Below are 23041 nucleotides of genomic sequence, written 5' to 3'. Positions count from 1 at the left end.
GGTACTTAAAACTTAAAAGTAACACCATGTGAGTACAACAACAACAACAATAAGCCTTGTCCCAACTAAATGGGGTCGGCTACTTGGATTCTTGCCCTCCAATCAGTTCTATTCGAGGCCATGCTAGATACAAGGCCTAAGCTATACATATCATTTCTCACCACTTCTCCTAAGGTTATCTTAGGTCTACCCCTAACTCTTCTAGTTCCTTCAATATGGATTATATCACTTCTCTGTACAAGGGCATTTATAGGTCTCCATTGAACGTGGTCGTGCCACCTCAAACAACTTTCGCAAAGCTTATGACTTATGGGAGCAACTCCCAGACCAACTCTAATATGATCATTTCTTATCTTATCCATCTTAGTTTTTCCACTCATCCATCTTAGCATCTTCATTTATGCGACACTGAGTTTATCTATATGATTCTTTTTAACAGCCCAACACTCTGCACCGTACATCATAGCTGGTCGAACAACGGTCCTATAAAATTTTCCTTTAAGCTTTAATGGAATACGCCGATCACATAAGACCCCGGACGCACCTCTCCACTTCATCCACCCTATTTTAATTCTTGGGAAATCTCATCCTCTAAATCACCTCTTTTATTTATGATTGAACCTAGGTACCTAAAACAATCACTCGAGGAATCTCTTTATCATCAAGTATCACCACCTCATCATCTGCCCGATCATGACTAAAGTTACAAACTAGATATTCTGTCTGCGATCTACTAAGTTTAAAGCATGTTGATTCCAAAGCTACTCTCCATGAATCTAATTTGGCATTAATCCCTACTTAGGTCTCATCAATCAATACAATATCATACGCAAAAAGCATACACTAGGGGACCTCATCTTGAATGTCTTTGGTTAAATCATCCATTACCAGTGCAAATAGATATGGGCTTAAAGTTGACCCTTGATGTAGCCCAACTGTTATCAGGAATTCATTACTTTGTCCCCCCACTGTCTAACACTAGTCACCGAACCATCATACATATCCTTAACTATATCTACATATTTACTTGCAACACTACTTTTCTCTAGTACTTGCCAAATTAACGCTCTAGGGACTCTATCATAAGCTTTTTCTAGGTCAATAAATACCATATGAAGGTCTTTCCTACATTCTCTATACCTTTCCATAAATCTCCTAATTAAGTAAATAGCCTCCGTTGTAGATCTTCCCGGCATAAACCCAAATTGGTTCTTCATAACTGTAGTTAAGTGTCTCAAACGGGTTTCAATTAATCTCTCCCATAATTTCATCATATGGCTCATTAATTTAATGCCCCTATAGTTATTACAACTTTGAATATCTCCTTTATTTTTGTAAATTGGAACCACGACGCTTCTCCTTCATTCATCTAGCATTTTCCCTGTGCTCATAATCCTATTAAACAACTTAGTCAACCAAACTAATCCATGAGTTCCTAAGCTCTTCCATACTTCAATTGGGATTTCATCAGGACCTTGTGTCTTGCTAAGTTTCATCCTCCTTAAAGCTTCTTTTACTTCGAACATTGAAATTCTATGTATATAAGTTCGGACATTGGTGACTTGGTGAAAGGTGTAATCGTCCGAATCATAAGAAGTGTAAACATAGTTTTTGGAAAGAGGGGGAAAAAAAGGTTTGGAAAGAACACTCACCTTGCTTCGAGATTAGCATAAAAACCAGTATATCTTTGTTGTAGATAAGCTAATAGCTTGTTGATGCAGCCTACATAGAGATCCAACCAACTTTCAAACATAAAATACAGCCAAAAACACCAAAACCAGCGAAGGGGGAAGGATTGTTGAGACAAGTTGAGATCGAGTCAAAATCAAGATATCTCAACCAAGGAGGAAATTTCTATCGATATGAACATTTCAACCTTGGAAAATGTCGAAATTTCGAGGTTTCGGTCGAAATTTCAACCGAAACTGGATATTTTTTTCCTGATTCTTGAAAACTCAATTTCGAGCCTTAAATGCACTCAAATTGATTTGGATTTTTGCATACTAGCTATTTCAAGCATAATAAACACTATAAAACTACTAGTTTACTAAAAAACTACTGAAAATGTAACATCCAACATTCCAAGTATATAGTAATATCCACAACATGCTCCAAAAATTGCATACATGCTTCCACTAATACTCCACTATTTTAAAATTTAAAACAGAAATTAATTATTTTTTTTAATATATAAATATTTTTTAATTATTATTTATATATATATATATATATATATATATTAAATACAGTAAAATTACATAATTAACAGAAGGAAAAAAAAATTAATTCAACACTATCACAGCAATATGGTGTCTCAACTCTCACATACATTCATTTGAAGCTTATACATGTACTATACATATACATTTTTAGCAATATACATAATTTAGTAAATAATTTTTAGGGATAATTACTATTGGCCCTCTGTACTTTGATTTTATTACTATTGTATCCCCTGTACTTTTCAAAATTACTAATCCAACCTTCAACTTTGTCTACAATTACTATTGCCCCCCTACTGTTAAGTTCCGTTAGTTTACTGATGATGTGACATCTTTATATTTTCTCAAAAACCCCAAAATACCCTTATACATCTCTTTACTTATTTACCCTTTTGTCAAGTTATAGTAGTACCCTTAATTAACTGTGGACAAAAAAATAACTATAATCCGTTTTATTCTCAACCCAAAAAAAAAAAAAAAAAAAAAAACACCAAATAAAGAAAGAAGATTGAATAAAACTCAAATAGAAACCGAAGAGGAAGGAAAATCGAATTCAACTCAAATTGGAAACTGCATATCACCTAAAATGTTTTCAAAATAAATGAAGTTTAGTGAAGGTGGGAAACCAAATTGGATTTGGATTTTGCTCTTTTCTTTAATTCAAAATAAATGAAGTTTAGTGAGGGTGAGAAACCTAATCGGATTTGGATTTCGCCCATTTTTTTAATTCAAAATGAAGCTTAGTGAAGGCGGGAAACCAAATTGGATTTGGATTTTGCCCATTTCTTTGATTCAAAATAAATGAAGTTTAGTCAATGTGGGAAACCAAATCGGATTTGGATTTTGCCCATTTCATTAATTCAAAATAAATGAAGTTTAGGGTAAATTTGACATTTAATCTGGTTTTTATAAATGGGGTAGCATCGTCTTTTGATTTCTTAATTTTAATGAAGGCCAAATTAGACATTACATATTCAAACTTAACAGCTACTTAACACCGTTATAAGGAAGGGGGGCAACTGTAATTTTGTAAAGAACAGGGTTTTATTAGTAATAAAATCAAACTACAGGGGGGCAACAGTAATTATCCCTAATTTTTAATAACAGAAAAATTAAAAAAATAGTAGGAAGAATCAAAAAATAATTTTGACACTACAAATTCATAGATCAACACTCTAAAGTAAACATATATAAATTTGGAAGCAATCTAACATGATTTAAGGCACAAATAAAACAAAAATAAAAAAATGAGGAAGTTGGTTACTCACTTTGCAAGATTTGAGAAAATGCACAAATGGAGGAGCAAATCAAGTGTTTGATGGAAATGGAATACTAGAAATTAGGTGTAAAAGGGGATGAAAACAAGAGAAATCAGCAAAAAATTCAAACACAGCTCGAAATGGCTCTGGCAATATGGCTCGGTAGGTCGAAATTCCGTCGGTATGTCGAAATTGGGTCGAAACAAGGTATTTTATAACTTACGCAGGTATCATTTCGGCCCGATATGGGATCGGGCCGAAATATCGACTCGTATCGACCGAAATATCGGTCGATACGAAACGATACATGATACATTTCGTGCCTATACCTGTATTTCATTTCAATTTGGAATTTTGCAGGCATTTCGTCGACCGAATTTTTTTCCATGATCTCAACTCATCTTGACTGAGCTAGGGTATTTATATAGATTAGGTTAACCCAATATCTTGCAAGATTCAAGATTCTGAACCCAGATCCCAGTTGAGGTATTGTATTTTTTTTTTTTCCTTGGGGAGGGGTATTGACTCAACTAGCATATCTTGTCTCGAGAGGTCTCAAAAAAATGAAATGTCGACCAAGATCTCGCAAGTTGCAACACCTCAAACCATGCATACAAGTTGGGTTTAATTCTGGCCCATATTCTAAGCCATCAAATTAGCTTGATACTCGACCACAAACCACCATGGCAAAATCAACAGTCCAAAGAAGAGATTTGAAATGTTTCTGATTTAAGGGGAAATTATTTTCAGATCTATTAGGCTACCATGCTGCAGCCCACAAACAATTTGGGAATCTTTTTTAGTGGAATAAGCCTAGGGATGGAATATGTATGTGTTGGACCTTCAATCCCCTAGTTGACCTAAAAATAGGCTTTGCTTTATTGTCCTAGAATGGGTTTCCAAGGTTGCACACGAATTTGGTATTAGCTATTTAGTATGTTTCGGAGTCAAGCCATAGTTCATTTAGTTCAATTGAAAAACAAAAGTAGATCCCAACTTCTAAAATTATTCTAGACTTTTCAGCCCCATTTTGGACTCACAAGGGGGTGGAGAGATGACCTTTTCGACCCTTGTAGGGTTTGCCACCCTATAGGGCTGCCAACTAAGGTCTGGTTTGCGCCCAAACTTTACGTTGCCCCATGGTTGCTGTGGAATTTCGTGATTGATTAGGTATTTTAGGTTAGTTTAAATTCAGTAGGATGAGGGAATGCTATTCCTAGAATAAAGGGATTCAGTTACAGCTAAATTGACTTCTATTTAGGTTTAGTTTCTTTTCTTAAGAGTCCTAAATTATTGTAGCCTTGTTTTTAGGGATTCCTAGTTTGTTCGGGAGAATATTTCTTCTTCCCTTATACATGTACCTGTAATTTCTCTTAACAAAATAAGAGACATTTTTCCCTAATTAACTGCATGGTGTCAGAGCAATAGATCTGAACCATTGTCTCTCACTCTCCAAACTCTCAACCATTGTCTCTCACTCTCCAAACTCTAAACCATCATCTCTCACTCGCCAAACTCCCATGGCTACCAAAGAGAAAATCTCTTCTTCATCAGAAATCACATCGATTTCTAGAAATCATGGTGCCAACAATCATGGCAGCACAGACAGCATGCAACTTCAAATTACTAGACACAAACTCAATGACAACAATTACATACAGTGGTCATGATGTACATCTCTGAGAAAGGAAAATATGAATAACTTACAAGTGGACTCACTCCTCCAAAGACCAAAGATCCAAAATTCAGAAATTGGAAGATGGAAAACAACATGGTCATGTCTTGGCTGATCAACTCAATGACCAATGAAATTGGTGAGAATTTCTTACTCTATGGCTCAGCTCATGAGATCTGGGAAGCAACTAAAGAGTTCTACTCGAGCAAGGAGAATACCTCAGAGATTTTCAAGATTGAATCAAAACTCCATGATCTTTGGCAAGGAGATCTCTCAGTCACTCAATACTACAATACCCTCACTTGATATTGGCAAAGATTGGATGTGTTTGGAGAACATTAATGGCGTTGCTCAGATGATGCAAACAAATTCCGTGAGATTATTGAAAAAAAGCGGATATTTAAGTTTCTAATGGGACTCCCTAAGAATCTTGATGAGGTTCGAGGACGAATTCTAGGAATGACAAACATTAGAGAAGTATTTTCTGAGGTTTGTACAGAAGAAAGCAGAAAAAAGGTGATGCTTGGAGAATCCACCGTAGTTTCAGCCAATGAAAACTCTGCCCTAGATCCAAGTGGAACACATTCTCATAACAGCGACAATGGACAACGGAAGGGAAGACCATGGTGTGACTACTACAAGAATCCAGGTCATTCACGTGACAGCTGCTGGAAAATCCATGGCAAACCAGCGGTCAACCTCCTTCCACCGATGCCAATCCTTTCAGCAAAGAACAACTTGAAATGCTGCAAAGGATGCTCACTCAACAAAATTCCGCCATCAGAACAGGATCTTTAGCTCAAAAAGGTAGGTAACTTCTCGTGTGCACTGATTGCAAATTAAGAAAAACAAGACTTGTGGATTGTAGACTCTAGGGCATCCAATCATATGATTGGAGATGCAAACCTCTTCAACGAGTATAGCCCATGCTATGAGAATCTCACAGTAAAAATAGCAGATGGGTCTCTCTCTAAAGTGGTAGGAATAGGTTCTATCATTATCTCAAAGGACCTCACTCTAAACTCTATTCTTCATGTTCCGAAATTGGACTGCAATCTTTTATCAGTTAGTAGACTTGCTATGAGAATCTCACAGTAAAAATAGCAGATGGGTCTCTCTCTAAAGTGGCAGGAATAGCTTCTATCATTATCTCAAAGGACCTCACTCTAAACTCTGTTCTTCATGTTCCGAAATTGGACTGCAATCTTTTGTCAGTTAGTAGACTTACTCGAAATCTTCATTGTGTTGCTAAATTCTTCCCAAAAACTAGTGAATTTAAGGTTTTGGATTCGGGGAGGATGATTGGCAGTGCTAGGATATGCTCAGGCCTTTTCCTTCTACAAGTCGAGGAAACTTCTAGAGGGCAAACTCACAATGTAGTGTGTGTTCAGTCTACAAGCCAGATCAGTAAAAATTCCCTTTCCCTTTCTAGTTCAAAAAAGGATGGTGATATAATGTTATGGCACTATCGTCTAGGACATCCTAACTTCATTTATCTTCAAAAGATGTTTCCCTCTTTGATCAGCAATAAAAGTCCTGAAAATTTTTCAATGTGAAGTGTGCCCATTCTCAAAACATACTCGTGGTTCCTATCCTAGCATTCCATATACGGCATCACATCCTTTTTCTATGATACACAGTGATGTATGGGGACCTTCTAGAGTCAAAAACCTCACTAGTAATAGATAGTTCGTATCTTTTGTTGATGATCACACTAGAATCATATGGTTGTTTCTAATGAAAGAAAAATCTGAAGTCAATTCTATTTTTAAGCAGTTTAACACTATGATTCAGACAATTTCAAACCAGAATTCAAGTGTTAAAAGCTGACAATGTAAGAGAGTATTTTGACACTGTTCTGGGGAATACTTGGTACAAACCACGAATTATTCATGTGAGTTGTTGTGTTGATACACCCCAACAAAATGGGGTTGCTGAGAGAAAGAACAAACACCTTAAAGTGGCTCGATCCCTAATGTTTACAACAAATGTTCCTAAACTTTTTTGGGGGGAATCCATTTTGACTGCTGCCTATCTCATAAATAGGATGCCTACTAGAGTTATGAAGTTCCGAACACTGCTCCAAGTTCTTCTTCAATCCTATCCAAACACACCCACATTCTCTCTACATAGAAGAATACAACCGTTCCTAAACTTTTTTGGGGGGAAGCCATTTTGACTGCTGCCTATCTCATAAATAAGATGCCTTCCAGAGTTTTGAAGTTCCAAACACTGCACCAAGTTCTTCAATCCTATCCAAACACCCACATTCTCTCTACTCTTCCTAGAAGAATATTTGGTTGTACTGTAATTGTTCAAATTCATACACAACATAGGAGCAAACTTGATCCAAGAGCAATCAAACGCATTTTTGTTGGGTAATCCTCAAACCAAAAAGGCTATAAGTGTTATTCCCCAACCACTCAAAAATTTTACAATTCTATGGATGTCTCTTTCTTCGAACAAACAACTTTCTACAAAACTGATATTCAAGGGGAACCTTAATTAGGAATATCAGGTTTGGGATATTGCATCCAGTGAGCCATCATCTTTGAGAAATACGAGCCCATCTTACATCCATATCCAAACTGAATCTGAATCAGAAAATTCATCTCAGCAAAAACCATCAGAAAATTTATTTCAGCAAAAACCAAATCCACAACTTCCTAACCTAAGTGTTCCGATGGCTCAAAGTGAACCTGAAACTGAGTCTCAAACACCCCTACAATCACAACCTGCAGCTATCAATGAGTTTTGAGCCTACTCTAGGAGAGAAAAGACCCAAAACGGGAAAGAGCTGCAGATACCTGATCAAGGTCATGAATCCAATCTGGTTCCAGAACCACAAAGTTGATCAAGTAACAGTGGTACAAAATGTGTTCAAATCAATTCTCTTATTGATGATAGGCCTCTTGCTTTGAGAAAAGGAAAAAAGGTTGTGTACTGAAAAGGGTGTCAATTGCATACCGAAACCGCTTAATCGTACCGAACCACGCCGTCTAAAACCACATCGTACCGCACCATTCAAAATTCAGTACGATACGTACCGAAACTGAATTTCTTCAGTACAGTTCCGTTTTCAGATACTCATATTGTTGGAATGTACTGAAACTATACCGAATTGTTACCGTACCAAATTCAAGGATATAAATGTAATTTTACAATTAAAACGCTTTATCTTTACCCTATCCTTAATTAGATTTATTTGATTTGTCCTTCACTCATCTTCTTAGATTTACTTGTTTTGTTTCTATTAATTAGATTTACTTGCTTTGTCTCTGTTAATATCAAATTATATCGATTGTTTGATCACAATTTCATTAGGATCTTAATGAACTAATAACAAAAGTGGCATGGGTTCGTTTGTACCAAAATTGTATCGCACTAGATACCATGTTTAACCGTTTTCTCGCACCGATTTAATACTGAACCGTTTTTGCAAATACTGAAACCGTACCATACCATGTAAATTTGGTATGGTATGGTTCTGGTTTTCGGTATCCAAAGTTAGTATCGTACCGAATTACCAAAACCGTACCGATTGACACCCTTATGTACTGATCATCCTATTCATAATTTTGTTTCTTATCAAGGTCTGTCACATAATTACCATGCCTTTATCAGCAATCTTGACAAAATACAGATTCCAAGTTCTATTCATGAAACTCTCAAAGTATCAGAATGGAAGGCAACTATCTGGGAAGAAATTCGTGCATTAGAAAAGAATGGAACCTGGGAGATATCTGATTTACCATCAAAAAAAACTCAAGCAAATGGGAGTATCAACACATTTAAAGCGAGATTGGTTTCTAAAGGTTTCACTCAATCCTATGGGATTGACTACCATGAAACTTTTGCCCCTGTAGCCAAACTAAATACTGTTGAATGTTGTTTTCACTTGTTGCCAATCTTGACTAGCCTTTATATCAAAAAGATATAAAAAAAAATGCATTTCTTAATGGAGATCTAGAGGAGGAAGGATACATGGAGATACCACCTAGGTTTGAAACTCAAGCAACCAACAACAAAGTCTGAAACTCAAAAAGTCATTGTATGGGTTAAAGTAGTCACCGAAGGCTTGGTTTGATAGGTTCACAAGAGCAGTGGAAGATTTGGTTATGATCAATGCCATCACACTATGCTTGTTAAGCACTCACCAAAAGGAAAAAGGGCAATACTTTTTGTGTATGTGGATGATGTTATACTAACTGGAGATCATGACAATGAACTACAACAACTCAAAAGTTTTCTAGCAAAAGAGTTTGAAATCAAAGATTTAGGCAATCTCAATTACTTCCTTGGCATGGAGATAGCACGGTCAAGGAAAGGAATCTCAGTCTCACAGCGCAAGTATGTACTAGATCTTTTAAAAGAAACAGGGATGCTTGGATGCAAGCCTACCGATACTCCTATGGATTCCAATTCAAAACTGGAAATCAAAGGTGAAAGTGCACCCATTGATAAAGGAAGGTACCTAAGATTGGTTGGGAAACTCATTTATCTCTCACATACCAGGCAAGACATATGTTTCGCTGCAAGCATGGTAAGTCAGTTCATGAACTGACCGAGAAGCACATGGAAGCAATTTAAAGGATATTGAAGTACTTAAAGATGACACCTGGTCTTGGATTGTTTTTCAAGAAGATAGAAGACAAAGATGTAAAAATCTTCATTGATGCAGCTTGGGCAGGACCTATAACTGATAGACGATCAACCTCAGGATATTGCACATATGTGTGGGAAAATCTAATCATCTGGCGAAGCAAGAAGCAATCAATTGTGTCTCGAAGTAGCGAAGAAGCAAAATTCAGAGCGTTGGCTCATGGGATATGTGAAGGAATATGGCTTAAAAGGATATTAACTAAACTAAAAATCCAGATGGCCGAACCAATAAAATTGTTCTATGACAATCAATCCACAATCAACATTGCAAAGAATCAAGTGCTTTATGATAGGACAAAACATGTGGAGATCGACCGACATTTTGTGAAAGAGAAGATAGATACAAGCATGATATCACTCATATACATCCCAACCTATCAGCAAGTTGCAGATATCTAACTAAGGTTATGCCCAAGAAGATGTTTGGAATACTTAATTGCAAGCTAGGTTTACTTGACATCTACACCTAGCTTCAGGGGGAATGTGGAATTTCATGATTGTTAGGTATTTTAGGGAAGTTTAAATTCAAAAGGATGAGGGAATGTTATTCCTAAATAAAGGGATTCAGTTACAGCTAAATTGAGTCCTATTTAGGTTTAGTTTCTTTTCTTAAGAATCCTAAATTATCAGGGATTCCTAGTTTGTTAGGGAGAATATTTATCCTTTCTTTGTATATGTACCTATAATTTCTCTTGACAAAATAAGAGAGATCTTTTTCCCTAATTAACTGCAATTGCCAATCCTGGTTACATCAGCTCTCCCCTTCTTCAAAATATCATCTCCGATGAAAGTGCCTATCATGTGACTTGGGGTCAATCCTCTGTTCTTAAGTGTGAATTCATCATTGAATCTTCCAATACTGAGGGGGAAGTAACATGTGCATTGCCGCACGTACCTCCCAAGCAAAACTCTAGAAAGGTAGGAATGAAATCCTCTCAAGTCGAGGGACGTTCTCTTCAAAGAACCAAGGAAGCATAATGAATTCGACATGCTCAATGTCAAAGTCAGTAGTCATCCCCCATGGGGTCTTCTTTTTCCATCAACCCTATTAACATTGTGGTCTTGGCTATGCCCTTGTGAACCTCTGTGGTACCTACCATCTCCAGCCTTGTTTTTCTTCACAACAAGAGTTGGTGGTGCATGCTCTTAACTTTTGTAGCTTGTACGGGTGCATTATTGATTCCTTCCTAGCGTTGCACTAAATCAGTCTTGATTGCTTTGGTTTCCTCCTCTTCTTTGGATAGAACATCAAAAGCAGTGTCAAAGGTATGATGAACTTCCAATAGAGAAAGAACTTCAAGCACATCTCCAGCTAGTGTTATTGCTCCAATCTCATCCCTGTAATCTTTTGTAACACCTTCAGCTATTATGTCCTCGACATCAAGGGCTTGGGTCAACCCTTGGCCTTCATTCTTCTAGCCTAATGGTCCTCATCAGTCTCTTTTAACACTAACTCTAGAAGGAGGTCGTAGATTGGTGGAGAGGGCTCACCTTCTAGTCATGGAGTTTCGTCCTTGGTGATTGTGATGGAGGCTTGGAGCTTTGGCTGCTTTCCTAACTGGGCCCTTCGGATTCCTTTGGAGGAGGACCAGAGGCTGTTTTGCTGCTTGACTTCTCCAGACTTATCTTGAGAGCTTGCCTTTTCTTTATCTCTGCTGGTAGGTTTAGGAAAGGAGGACAATCTTCTGTCCATTATGTATAAACTTATGAGTTATGAGCACTTTTCATACCCATGATGGCAACATCATTATAATACAACCTGGTCTCCCCAGCATAATGTCAATCAACCCCATGGGGACTACATCACCACAGACCTCCTCAGAGTAAGAATGGAGACTGATAGATACTAGACACCTCTAGGTAAATTCTATTTTATCATTGTTTAGGAGCTTCTATAGGGTTGGGGATGCCTCGCATTTTTAAGATTAGCACTCTTTATAAATCCATCAGACACCACATAGCATTACTACTATCAACAGTTACCGTAGCTTTATGTTCACCTGATTTGAGCCTGGTGTAGAAGATGCAACTTCTCTTCCAGTCTTCTTTGTTTTGGCAACCAAAATATTTGTCATTATATTGACTGGAAAATTGTGTTCATCTATAGTGTCTGTGATTTCATCCATGGTGCTGGCTACTGCAGATTCATCCGTAGCTCTTATACCAATTGTTGCAACCCCAGTTCAATCTGCAGGATCCTCCTTAGGAAAACCAGCAGCGGTAAAATTTTAAACCTTAATGTTTTAGGTCTGATTTCAGTCAAATTTCAATAGATAGCAACTAAGTATACTCCAATACACCCTGCGGCTTAGTATTTTAAGCTGAATTAGGGTTTGCAAATTCTGTAATCAAGTTTTCTGATGTGTGACAGCAGCTGTACTTGACCAAGTATGGCCTACGGTGGAGCTTATTTGACTTCCAAACATTAAAGATACAAGTAGGGAAGTCTAGGGTTAAGTGGGGAAGGTTTTAAGGTTCGGCCAGGCTAGGATTGGGTCTGAAATGGACGAGCCAATCCTGTTTTTAAAAGAACTATGAACTGCAGAATTTGTTCCTCAATGTTAGGGTTCCTAAAATTATGATTTTTATTTCATATGGTTTCTAGGATAGGGTTAGGGTATGGACAAGAGAAGGGGTACACAAAGGTTATCCTAAAAGGGTTTGGGATTTGGTTGAAAGGTTAAGGAGCGAAGGGATTTGAATGAATTAAGGTTTAAGAAGAAGATGAATTGCAGGTTTTACTGAATTAATGAGGAATAGGGGCAGTGACGTTAATGGAATGATGGTTGGGTGGAGCGGAGTGCTACAATTCTAATGGAGGGTTTTAAGGTGAAAGGGGTTAGGGTATGGAAGGTTTTAAGAAGGGGGGAGGAGACTTTAATGTCGCAAGGAAGAGGGGATGATGTGAACCCAGTTTTAGGGTAGGGTTTTAGAGGTTCTTCCCTAAAACTAAAGGCTGCTATTGCCATGGTAGAAAATCTCGCTCTCTCACCACCCTAAAAAACCGACGAGGCCCATCTCGATGGGTTTAAGCTAAAACTTGGTATTTAGCCTATTTAAGGCCTTTTGAACACACTAGGGCCTTGGGTTTGTGAGAAAATAACCCTAAATATGATTTCTAAGTCTACCCATAGTCTGAAACCGAAATACTATAGGATTAGGGAATGCAAGGTTATACAACATTCAATATAGAACCTTTAAAACATATAAATGAAAAGAAAATGTATCCAATACATCAAATAACTTATATCACAATCTCGACTTTCGAGAATAGAATGATAAAATTATACAACCATTAGAAATTCTATATAAGTCATTAACACATAAGTTCATAAGACAAGTATAGAATGACTGATCTTCCTTTGATGTTGTAGATGTGCTAAGAGTAGTTGCAAATGAAAATTCAGCTGAAATCCACAAAAATGGGGCAAAAATTGAGAGTTTCAGTGAGATATGGCGAGATCTCCAGCGAGATATCCCATTTCACAAAACTCGACTTCTATCTCGACTCTTTATGAAAAAACCAAGATATCTCGAGAGATAGATCACCCACCATGGCTATAACTCCATTGTAATTTCAGACTTGGTTCTATGGGTTTTAGGGTGTGGGTGAATGTTTAAATTGAACTAGGGTTTAGGTCTAGAGGTTGAAGTGCAGTGCCAAAAAATTTGATGAAGAAGATGAAGTGCAGGCATTTTTCAGTCCTAGGGAAGTATGGTTTATTTAGGAAACTAACAGCAGGACTGAGGCATAGGGGTTGGTGTGATTCTATAGGGAGGAGAAGGCAGGTTAAGGGGCTGGGGAATAGGGAATTGCAGGGTGGAGTTTGAGTGCTACCGTAGGGAAGAACAAGGGGTGGGGGAGGCTTGCAGGTGCTAGCAGAAAGGGGGGATGGGCGGGGGAGGTTCATAGGAGTGAGGGGCAGGGACAAGGGGGTGCTGCAGCCGGGTGGGGGCCGCTGCCGTGTTGCGGCAGCAAGCAGGCAGGGTTAGAGGGGTACACAGAACAGGGGAGGGACAGGGGAGGGGTTAGGGTTGTTGTGGGGAGGTGAAGGGGACCCTTGCATAGATAGGGAAGGGGCCGCAGTGTTTACTTGGTGGAGGCTGCTGTGATGATTAATGGCTACTGTTGAAGATGAATGGTTGCTGGAATTACTGATAGAGGTGCTGATCCTAGAACAAAATTCGTAATTACTCCACCATGGAACCCTAAACAAGGAACCATGATCCTTAAACTCAATTTTATTCAATAATCAGAAATGATGAATTACAAAGAAAGAATAGGCTATTTATAGCCTACTGAAAGAACTAGACTCTTAAGTGGGATTCCTTTACAGAGTAGGATCCCACTACATAATCTTGACCCTCAAAATAAATTCTAAATATCTAAAGGTCCCTAATAGACCCATGCTGAAAATAAAAGATTTAACTCTAAGGAAGTTCACTCAAAAGAACTCCTTAGGACACTCAATAACTACTAACCCAACAACTAACTCCAGTTAAGGACCATTAACCAGATTGGACTCTAGGACTAAATCTGGGGGTAGAAAATAATGCGGGTATGACAACCAGATTGCATGTGTGGTTAAATGGATAGCTGACAACAATGGAAGGATATCTTATCATGGTGTATCTTACCCCTTTCAAAACTTATCTATGTGCATGCTCTCCTTGGGCCCCATGCTGCCATAGGGACCTAAGACCAGGCAGCAAACTCTTGCACTATACCTAAATGGATTCGAGGCCACAAGCATACAAAGTATTGTCTTCAAAAACAATACAAGTCAAGACCAACCAATACACACAGAGCAAGAACAATCCAGCATCCAAAAAGTTGGAACTCTACTACGTAAATCTGCAGGCATAATTTTATATCAAAAGCTAAAAGATACCTTTTAAAATATCTGATCATAATGTACTAGAAACCCAAAAAAAGGTCATACTCATGGAGAGATTCAAAATGCAACTGCAAACAGCTAAGCTAACCTAATTATGAGCATGCATATTATAGTAAATTTTGACAGACCTAAAAAGATTAAAAGGAAGAAGAGTCAGTGACTATTTAATATACCAATTCATATTTTCGGATTCAGCACTATTCTTCAAGATCCATTTAGCCACAGTACCACAATCCACTGGTCGATGAGCTTCCTCTGTACACTGCAAGATAAATTCAAGAAGGAAAATGAAAATTTTGCAGACAAGCTAACTAGAAAAGAAAGAAAAGAAAAAAAGGCTTATCTTTTGGCTAGGAACTCAAAACAAATCACATAAACTTTGTCAATCAATTCAGAAGGCACTTACATTCCAGCAAAAACTATATGAGCACTGGCAAGAAACATCATAGCTTCCACTCCCAACAACAAAATCCACAGCATATTCACAGCCTGGAGCAGGACACCATTTTGTCTGCAGAAGACAGAAGGGGGAAAAAGAACACTAAGCAGATGAAGACAATGCAACACTGTCTAATCATTTCTATAGATGGACAATAAGAAAAGTACCATTATCAAAGAAAAAAATGAAGATCCATTTCATCAAAAGTAAAGAATTTTTGCTTTCTCTTCCATTTTCCTTGGACTTTTTTCAGAAAAAGGCATGTGACTGGAAAGACAAGAAATAATACCAAAAAATTACAGAAAATGTTCCATTATAGATACTGCATATATACCTTCCTATTGTCTTCAATATAAGATCTAAGAAGGTAACGAGAATACTTCTCATTATCCTCATTAGAAGCCAACAAGTTGATCATGTCTTGACCAACAGCAGCACCACATGATGGATCAGGACAGCGCAACATCAAACACCCAGGACCATCATTAATTGACGTACTAATGTAGCCTGCCAGCAGAAACTAATTTAACATCGAGTGCAGAAGCAGAAGATTCCACAGAGAAGGGGAGGAGCACACACACTCAGAGAAATTTTATAGACTCCACAATGTCATAGGACCATAAACATTCAACTCAAAACAACCTGCATGGTATCAACTTAAAAAGGAAATACTCTCTAATGCTAGAAATATTAAGTTACCAGGTAAAACATATAGTTAACACGACACAACATGCATTCAAGTCAGCTCACAACTCAAAGACAATAAGGTGATGCAGAATATTTAGGCCTTGCACTACCTGCAGCAGGGGGGAAGAAAAAAAAAGAAAGAGACATGGAGGGGATGGGCATTCCCTTATTACATAGATAGAGCCATTTTGGTAACCGAACTCATATCAAATGCACCAAAAATAGCATGCAAATTTTGGTCTATAACAAAGGCAGTGATGACTGACTCATGCAGGATAGGATTTTCCTGGAGGAAGTCACTTTTTCAGGAAGTCAAATGTGAAAAAGTCATGGATCCTCAGCTTATGCAGGCACAAAAGAACTTGAGGAAAATGCACTGTGAAAGATCATAAATCATGCTGCCTACAGAAACAAACACATCATCTAAGCGAACAAACAGGATGTTGTTGCTGTTGCTGAAATTTATGGCTGGTGTGTATCTCGGCAAAAGCATGACCTTGAACAAGGTCACGTCAAGCGCCAAAAAGAAGTAGTCTCAAAATCTCATTTATACTGCCAAATGACAGGTTCATGGATCAACACAAACAAAACAACAGTTTTTAAGTTCAAAATAGTGGGGAACGAGGGATCCTTAAAGCTAACAAAAATGAGAAAAATCTAGGACCCCTTAAACCTAGCAAAAGTGAGACAAACCTGCCCAACATGCATTACAAAAGGGATGGCCACAAACAGCTGATTTTATCCTATCACGAGGAAACGTTTCAAAACAGATGCCACAAGTAACCTGCAAACAAAAGCATTCATTTTGCAATGAGAAGTGCCGGACAAGCCAAGCATAATAACAAAATAAAGCTGCTACCACAAGAAAGATATAACAAGCATGAAGAAGCAAGCACAACAAAATAAGCAACTTTTATGACAAGGTACTATCTTGCAAATCACAGAGGTCTTAGCCATTATTTAAATGACAACAAAGGAATCAATCTTTTCATTAAGACAATCGGCACAAGTAGTTAAGACCAACAAGAAACACTTACCTCTTGAATATTTTTGGAAATTTGAACAACTGGCTTCTCTAACAAGCCAACAGCGTTACGTACTTTGTCCTCATCTGCAAACCATGCATCATGCACTTTACTGACACTCCTGGGTAAAATTAGAAACACCTTTTTTTTAGAAATATCAAAATTACAAAGAAACATCGAAGAAAGTATCGTAGAAAAAGTAAATGAGATCTTGAATGGAAAGGGATGAGTTATGAATTTTGTGGTACATAATGATAATGCTTCACACATATAATGATACCATTATGCACAGTATTCCACACAAATTAAAAGACCTGCTATGCCACCACAATGTTCTAAAAGCTTGCACAAACAAGGCATGCCAAACAAGTAGCAGCATATACATGGTAAGTAAATATGGGGAAAAAAGGCAAGGATCCTTACCAATTATAGTGACGTAGCAGAATGCTAGCCGAAATTCTTGAAATGGAAAGCACAGTAGATATCATTGTAATATCATCATCCTGGCGTTGACATATATCTGCCTCACTCAATATGGTGTAGTTTTGCTGAAACATGAACAGAAGTAAAATTCCATAAACATAAAAACAATAAATCACTTAAGATAAAGACAACAAATTGGACGTACCCATTATGCATACATATATAATGCAAAATTACACACACAACCAGGGCCACCTAAAAGCAAACAAGGCTGAGAAAATGGCAGTATAATTGCATCACCTAACAGAATCATAAACTAATTAGTATCAGAAATTTATCTGTAAACATAAATTCTATTTTTGAACAAGGACAGGTTCCTTAATTTGACCACCATACGCAGATGCACTTGGGCTCACTTGAGATGGGGTTTCCAATTTATCATCCAGTCAGTTGCAATTGAGCTTGAAAACAATCAATTAGACAAATAGTTCCTCCCAATCAAGCCATGACCATCAACAATTAGTCCACCAATTTTGGTCTAATCAGTACTCGGTCTTAATCAGCTGGTTAAGCCATTATAGTTTATACCGGCAGTGTATTACAACAGGTCAATTACTCTTTCCTTGATGATCCTTGATTCATAGGCCATATCATCCTAGTTAGTCAGTAAATTGAATTGGAACAAGAGGAATCAACAAATTAAAAAGTAAAAACCCCTGAACCAAAACTTGATGTTTAATAAATGTCAGTTCAAATTTTGTTTTATTCATGCAATCACATTTAGGTCTACCAGTGAAAAGGCCTAGGTATTAAACCTTTATGTTGGGAGAACGCATGATCAAGCCAATTTATTTTCCCAAACAGATATAATAATGACTAATAATGGTTTTGTTATTCTTAAAAAAATTTACTCAATCTAGCCAAGGAGCTCAGAATTTGCTGTATGCTCTCTCTTAAATTGAGGAAACTACATAACTTGGAATCTACAGGGTCTCCTAAAAACACATTTACCCTGGCATGCAAAATAGAGAGAGAGCATACAGCAAATTCTGAATAAATGGAATATCATCCATTGAATATCAACCTTGAGTATTACTGGAATTTTCAATATTGATCCCACTATTTCTCTGAATCACTTAGGCTTCAAGTGATTTCCAGTGCTAGTCACCAAACTTGTTCAGACTTCATCAACTCATACCCTTAATAAATTTAAATGGTATTGAAAGATTATTTACAAGAATTGCTTAGTCTCTAGTCGTGGCCAGAGATCAACACATCGAAACAGCCTCTCAGTAAAAGTTGGTGTAAGGCCACGTAGTTAAATTTCTGATGTAACCAAAAGAATGGGGCCAGTAACCTGGCTCTAGTATAGTAATTCAGCTGGCATTGAGGATTTCTAGATCTTGCGGTTGGGGTTTCCAAGGGTTTTAGGGGTCCTAGGGTAGAAAGGGTAGGTATATAGGGTTCAGCCAAAGGGTTATACAGCTAGGATTTGAGAATCTAGAGGCAATATGGAATTAGGGTTTAGGATACGGTGTGGGAATTCACGGCAGCAAAGGAATCAGGGTTTAAGGTTTGGTTGGTCCAATAGGGCTGAAATTGGGAGGGAAGGTCACTAGTGTTGGGGGAATGAGGTTCCTAAAGTTTGGGATAGATTTAACGGTTAGATTGGCACAAAATTTGACCTTGAAATTTTGGGGCTCTAGAAAAGTCCAAAAATTCAAAAAAGAACGAAGAAAAAAAAAGGTGATACGAGAATTAGGGTTCGGGGGAAGAAAAGAAGAGGGTGAAGTATCCTAAAGGGGATGGGTTTGGTGGAGGCGATTGGGAACTATTGAAGTTTAGGGTTTGGTGAGGGAGAAGATATGCCTTAGGGATGGGGAAAGGAGAAGAATACAGGTGCGATGGTAGGGGAAGAAGAGAGGGGCTGGGGATGTTTACTAACTAGATTAAGGGGAAGTGGATGCAGACTGAATGAAAGAAAAACAATCAACCAAGCTACCACAGACCCTTCCTGTGCTGAAAACTCCCATGGACCCTTTACCAACCTCAATCTCCTTCAATCAATTTTCATTCAACATAACCTGATCTGGTTAAGTGTACAAGGCTGCACTTATAGCCTACACTGAAGGACTCATACGTGGACTCAATTTTAAAAGCAGAGCAAATAAGAACTGCTAAAACAATTAGGACTCTTCCTTATCTCAACCTAGAATGATTCAAATATACAATAAGAGTAGGAATGAAATCCTATGAAATTTCGACAACTAAAGGAATCTCACTTTTCAATAGGACTCCTAACTAGACTAGGACTCTAACTTAACAAGGACTGGTTTAAGTAAAAATAATAATAACATAATAACATAATAAAAATACCACTAGATTCCTAATGATATGTTACATCTAACACGGCCAACTTAGACTGAACTGGGGCTTCCATAATGTGCCCCTGTTCATCAAAAAAACTCCACACTGCGGCCTGGGCCATAGGGTACTAGACAGCAACCCTAAATCTTCTTTCGGCCCTTGGGCCACTCTTGGATGTCCCTGGTAATTCACATCAATTGCCCTCAGCTCTGCTTGTGCAGAAGCCTTCGCACCAAGTTTGCCCTGCTTAATCTCTAGTTCTAGTGGTTTCATTCTTTCAAATGCAACAATAAAGTTAGCCCTATCACAACCAAATAGGGTTGGTTACATGGATGCAAACAACAAAAAAGAAGGAAAAAATTAGTTTAACCCAGAAACAAGGGAGACAGGGAAAGAAATGAGAAGTGAAAGATGAAAGCGGGAAGGGAAAAAAAAACAGAACAAAAGAAGGAAGATGAAAGACAGTAACAAGGGTGAGCCACCAAAGCATCTGGAGAACCTCAGCTAAATGGGGTCGACAACCTGGATCCTTGCCTTCCAATGGGCTCTGTCCAAGATCATGCTTGGTACAAGACCTAGACTATGCATTATTAATCTTAAAAGAAAAAAAGATGGGATCAAATTAGTCATTTTTTACATTAAGATGATGATGGAGATGCATTATTATGCTTGGTACAAGACCAAAATTTTTTTCCCGCCATGACAACTGGACCTAAGGTGATAATATGTAATGAGAAGATTACGAATCCATATCATCTAAAGATATCCAAACAACACCAGTTTTTGAGTGGACAGACAGGACACAGGTTTTATCCTCCTCCAATAAGATCTGCTGGGACAACCAATCTTTTGTTCTGCATTCCATCAGCCTAAGCAGAGAAAATGGACGTTTGCATCAGCAACACTTAAAAAATCGTTTTTAACATGAACCTTGTCAATCAGACCTGAAAAATGACCAAAACAAAACAAAATTTTGGAGCGGTGACAAATGGCATGCATGGCTTAGGCCTTGTACCCAATATGACCAACACTATACATAATAATGGCTGAGTTGAAGTTGTTGTTGCAAAAATCTTCACTTTATCCTCCCCAAATAATCCAAACATGAAAAAGATGCCCTCGCAGGGAAGGTTTACAAAAGTCAGAACAGTATGATCACCTGATAGTCAAATAGGCCAATCCAATTATCTTACAAGCAATATTTCAAGTTTAGGTGGAGGACCACTTAGGACTGGATGGAAATTTGAGAAGAATCACAGCTGCAGGGGTAGAGAGGAAATCACATGACAGAAAGGATTGCAGAACACTGGAGACAAGCAGACACTCATAACACAAATTCAATTCATTCTTTGAATATCAGATCTTTTGATGGGTACCAGCAAACTAATAAATAAAATGAGCAAACCCTGTATTTGGTCTCAACAGATACATTCCATTAGGGAAGTAAGCAATTACAGTCTTGTGAATCTACCGGAAATTATAAAAAAATAGAAAATTCATTTTCAGAATAGAAGTTCATAAGGACAATGGGAGAGAACACAATTGAGATATCAGATATGAAACAAATATCATAGTATCAACTATTTTTGAATCCTGATATATGTGTATCGCTGGCATACTGAAACCACTATTATTAGTATCAAAACAATAGCAACTTGTACTAGCCAAATCTTCTAATCATATTCATTATGAAACAAGCCGAATATGAAGAAGAAATAGTATATCAATATGTTGTTCTTTTCTGGTGGATTTTCCCTTTCCACCCACACAATTACCAATACCCTTAAAGTGATTCCTGATACGAAAGAAGAAACAACAGGTAATTGATATTTACCTTCAGGACCAAAGACTCTTGTTTCAGAGCATGGTTATCAAGGGCCTAAAGGCGGCAAAGCGACCAAAGCGATTGGGGCTCTGCCTAGGCAATTAGGCAACAAAGCGGCGCCTAGGCAACACTATGTCGACCAAAGTAGTTGGGTCAAAAATTTTCAATACTACTACTTTCTATAATAAGCTAAACAAGTATTCAATAGTCACATTCATCCAAAAAAAAAGCATTCAAGAATCATAATTATGAAAAATTATTCAAAAAAAGAACACAAACAAAAGTTCATCTCATGAAACCATGGTTGTCACAGCATCTACCTAGGCATTTACTGATTCATTGATTCTTGATGTTGAGTATGGCTTATGCTTCACATTCGATTGCCGATAGGCACGGGGGTCAATAGGTTCTATGTCACTTTGGGCCTTAGAGTTCCTTTGCAGATTGGGCGTCAATTAAGCAGTTGAAAAACCGCTTTGCCACCTAGGCGGACGCTTTGACAACCATGTTTCAAAGGGTAGTTTTTCCGATCCAAATCATCAATTAGGTTCAGGCATGATACATCATTTTTTTCTCTTCTAAATCCATGAAACAACCATCAGAAATCCTTTTCCCTTTTGGAATATTTCGGGGTTTGCAACAATAATTCAGTATATCTACGACACAATCATTATCTGAAATATGTCTATGATCAACCAATTCTAGGTACAGGATAGCTATTTAAAGCATCTCGAAAGAAATTATGAGTAAAGAGCGCTATAGCACCCTTTAGTCGTGTTGTCCCACTAAAAAGAGACATTGTCAATAGAATACCTATCTAGTGCCTCAAATACTCACTTAACAGGGAAAAGCAGCAAGTCCAAGGCAATAAAAGTTTTTCTTTTTCTTTTGCTAGAATTAACACGCATGTCTTTTTTAATTAGGAAACCCATTATGATTTAAAATGACTAAAATCAAAATATTACAAAAATTGAACTGTTAAGTTTGAACAAGATAGAGCCATTAATCAAAGTCCAAAAATGAATCTTCCCACTTTCTTTATAATCCTTTGCGCTCATCCGGCCTCAGCATTCCACAAACTATAATGTGCATAACATCCCAAAGCCACACCGGGCCAAGGAATACTGCACCATAATAATTGAAGTGAATTAAGAATTACCGCACAAAATTCTCCTAACTAAATAAATGAAGCAATTGCTACCATAACTCAAATGACCATCAATGCAGTGTGTTCACATAAACTGCATTAACAAAATCGCCCAATCTGCCAACAGCATCACTTGACTGATAAGACCAATACCTCTTGGTGAAGAGGTATCGCCCAATCATTTGAAGGCCGGGAAAATAAACCCATAACTGAACCCACAGAGTAAATGAAACAATCCATCCATGATTTACTCTTGGTCATTAAAAGCTTCCTCTCATCCACAGTAAAGAGTGCACGGACGAGTATAATTTTTACAGAATTTGAACACGAACTATCAACCGGCCACCACGCAACAAAATAAATTAAATACGACGAGCCACAAATAAGAAACAAAAAATCACCAGCCATATAG

General features: G+C 37.7%; 1 protein-coding gene across 1 annotated transcript in view; it reads right to left on the bottom strand.

The window, feature by feature from the left end:
* The window catches only part of LOC149008480 (putative E3 ubiquitin-protein ligase ARI8), a 30082-nt gene that overhangs the window by 6419 nt on the left and 622 nt on the right, over positions 1-23041 (bottom strand). The window contains exons 3-8 of the mRNA XM_089166384.1: positions 17291-17415; positions 16880-16988; positions 16536-16626; positions 15490-15662; positions 15123-15227; positions 14890-14978 (exon numbers count right to left, since the gene is read on the bottom strand). Of these exons, the coding sequence (XP_089022510.1) occupies positions 14890-14978; positions 15123-15227; positions 15490-15662; positions 16536-16626; positions 16880-16988; positions 17291-17415 (692 nt within the window). The remainder of the gene's footprint in view (positions 1-14889; positions 14979-15122; positions 15228-15489; positions 15663-16535; positions 16627-16879; positions 16989-17290; positions 17416-23041) is intronic.

Source organism: Hakea prostrata, chromosome 8 (genome assembly GCF_041222555.1).
Source record: "Hakea prostrata isolate BN-2017 chromosome 8, UWA_Hpros_2, whole genome shotgun sequence".
In the NCBI taxonomy this organism is placed as follows: Eukaryota; Viridiplantae; Streptophyta; class Magnoliopsida; order Proteales; family Proteaceae; genus Hakea; species Hakea prostrata.
This window is presented reverse-complemented; position numbering and strand designations above follow the sequence as displayed.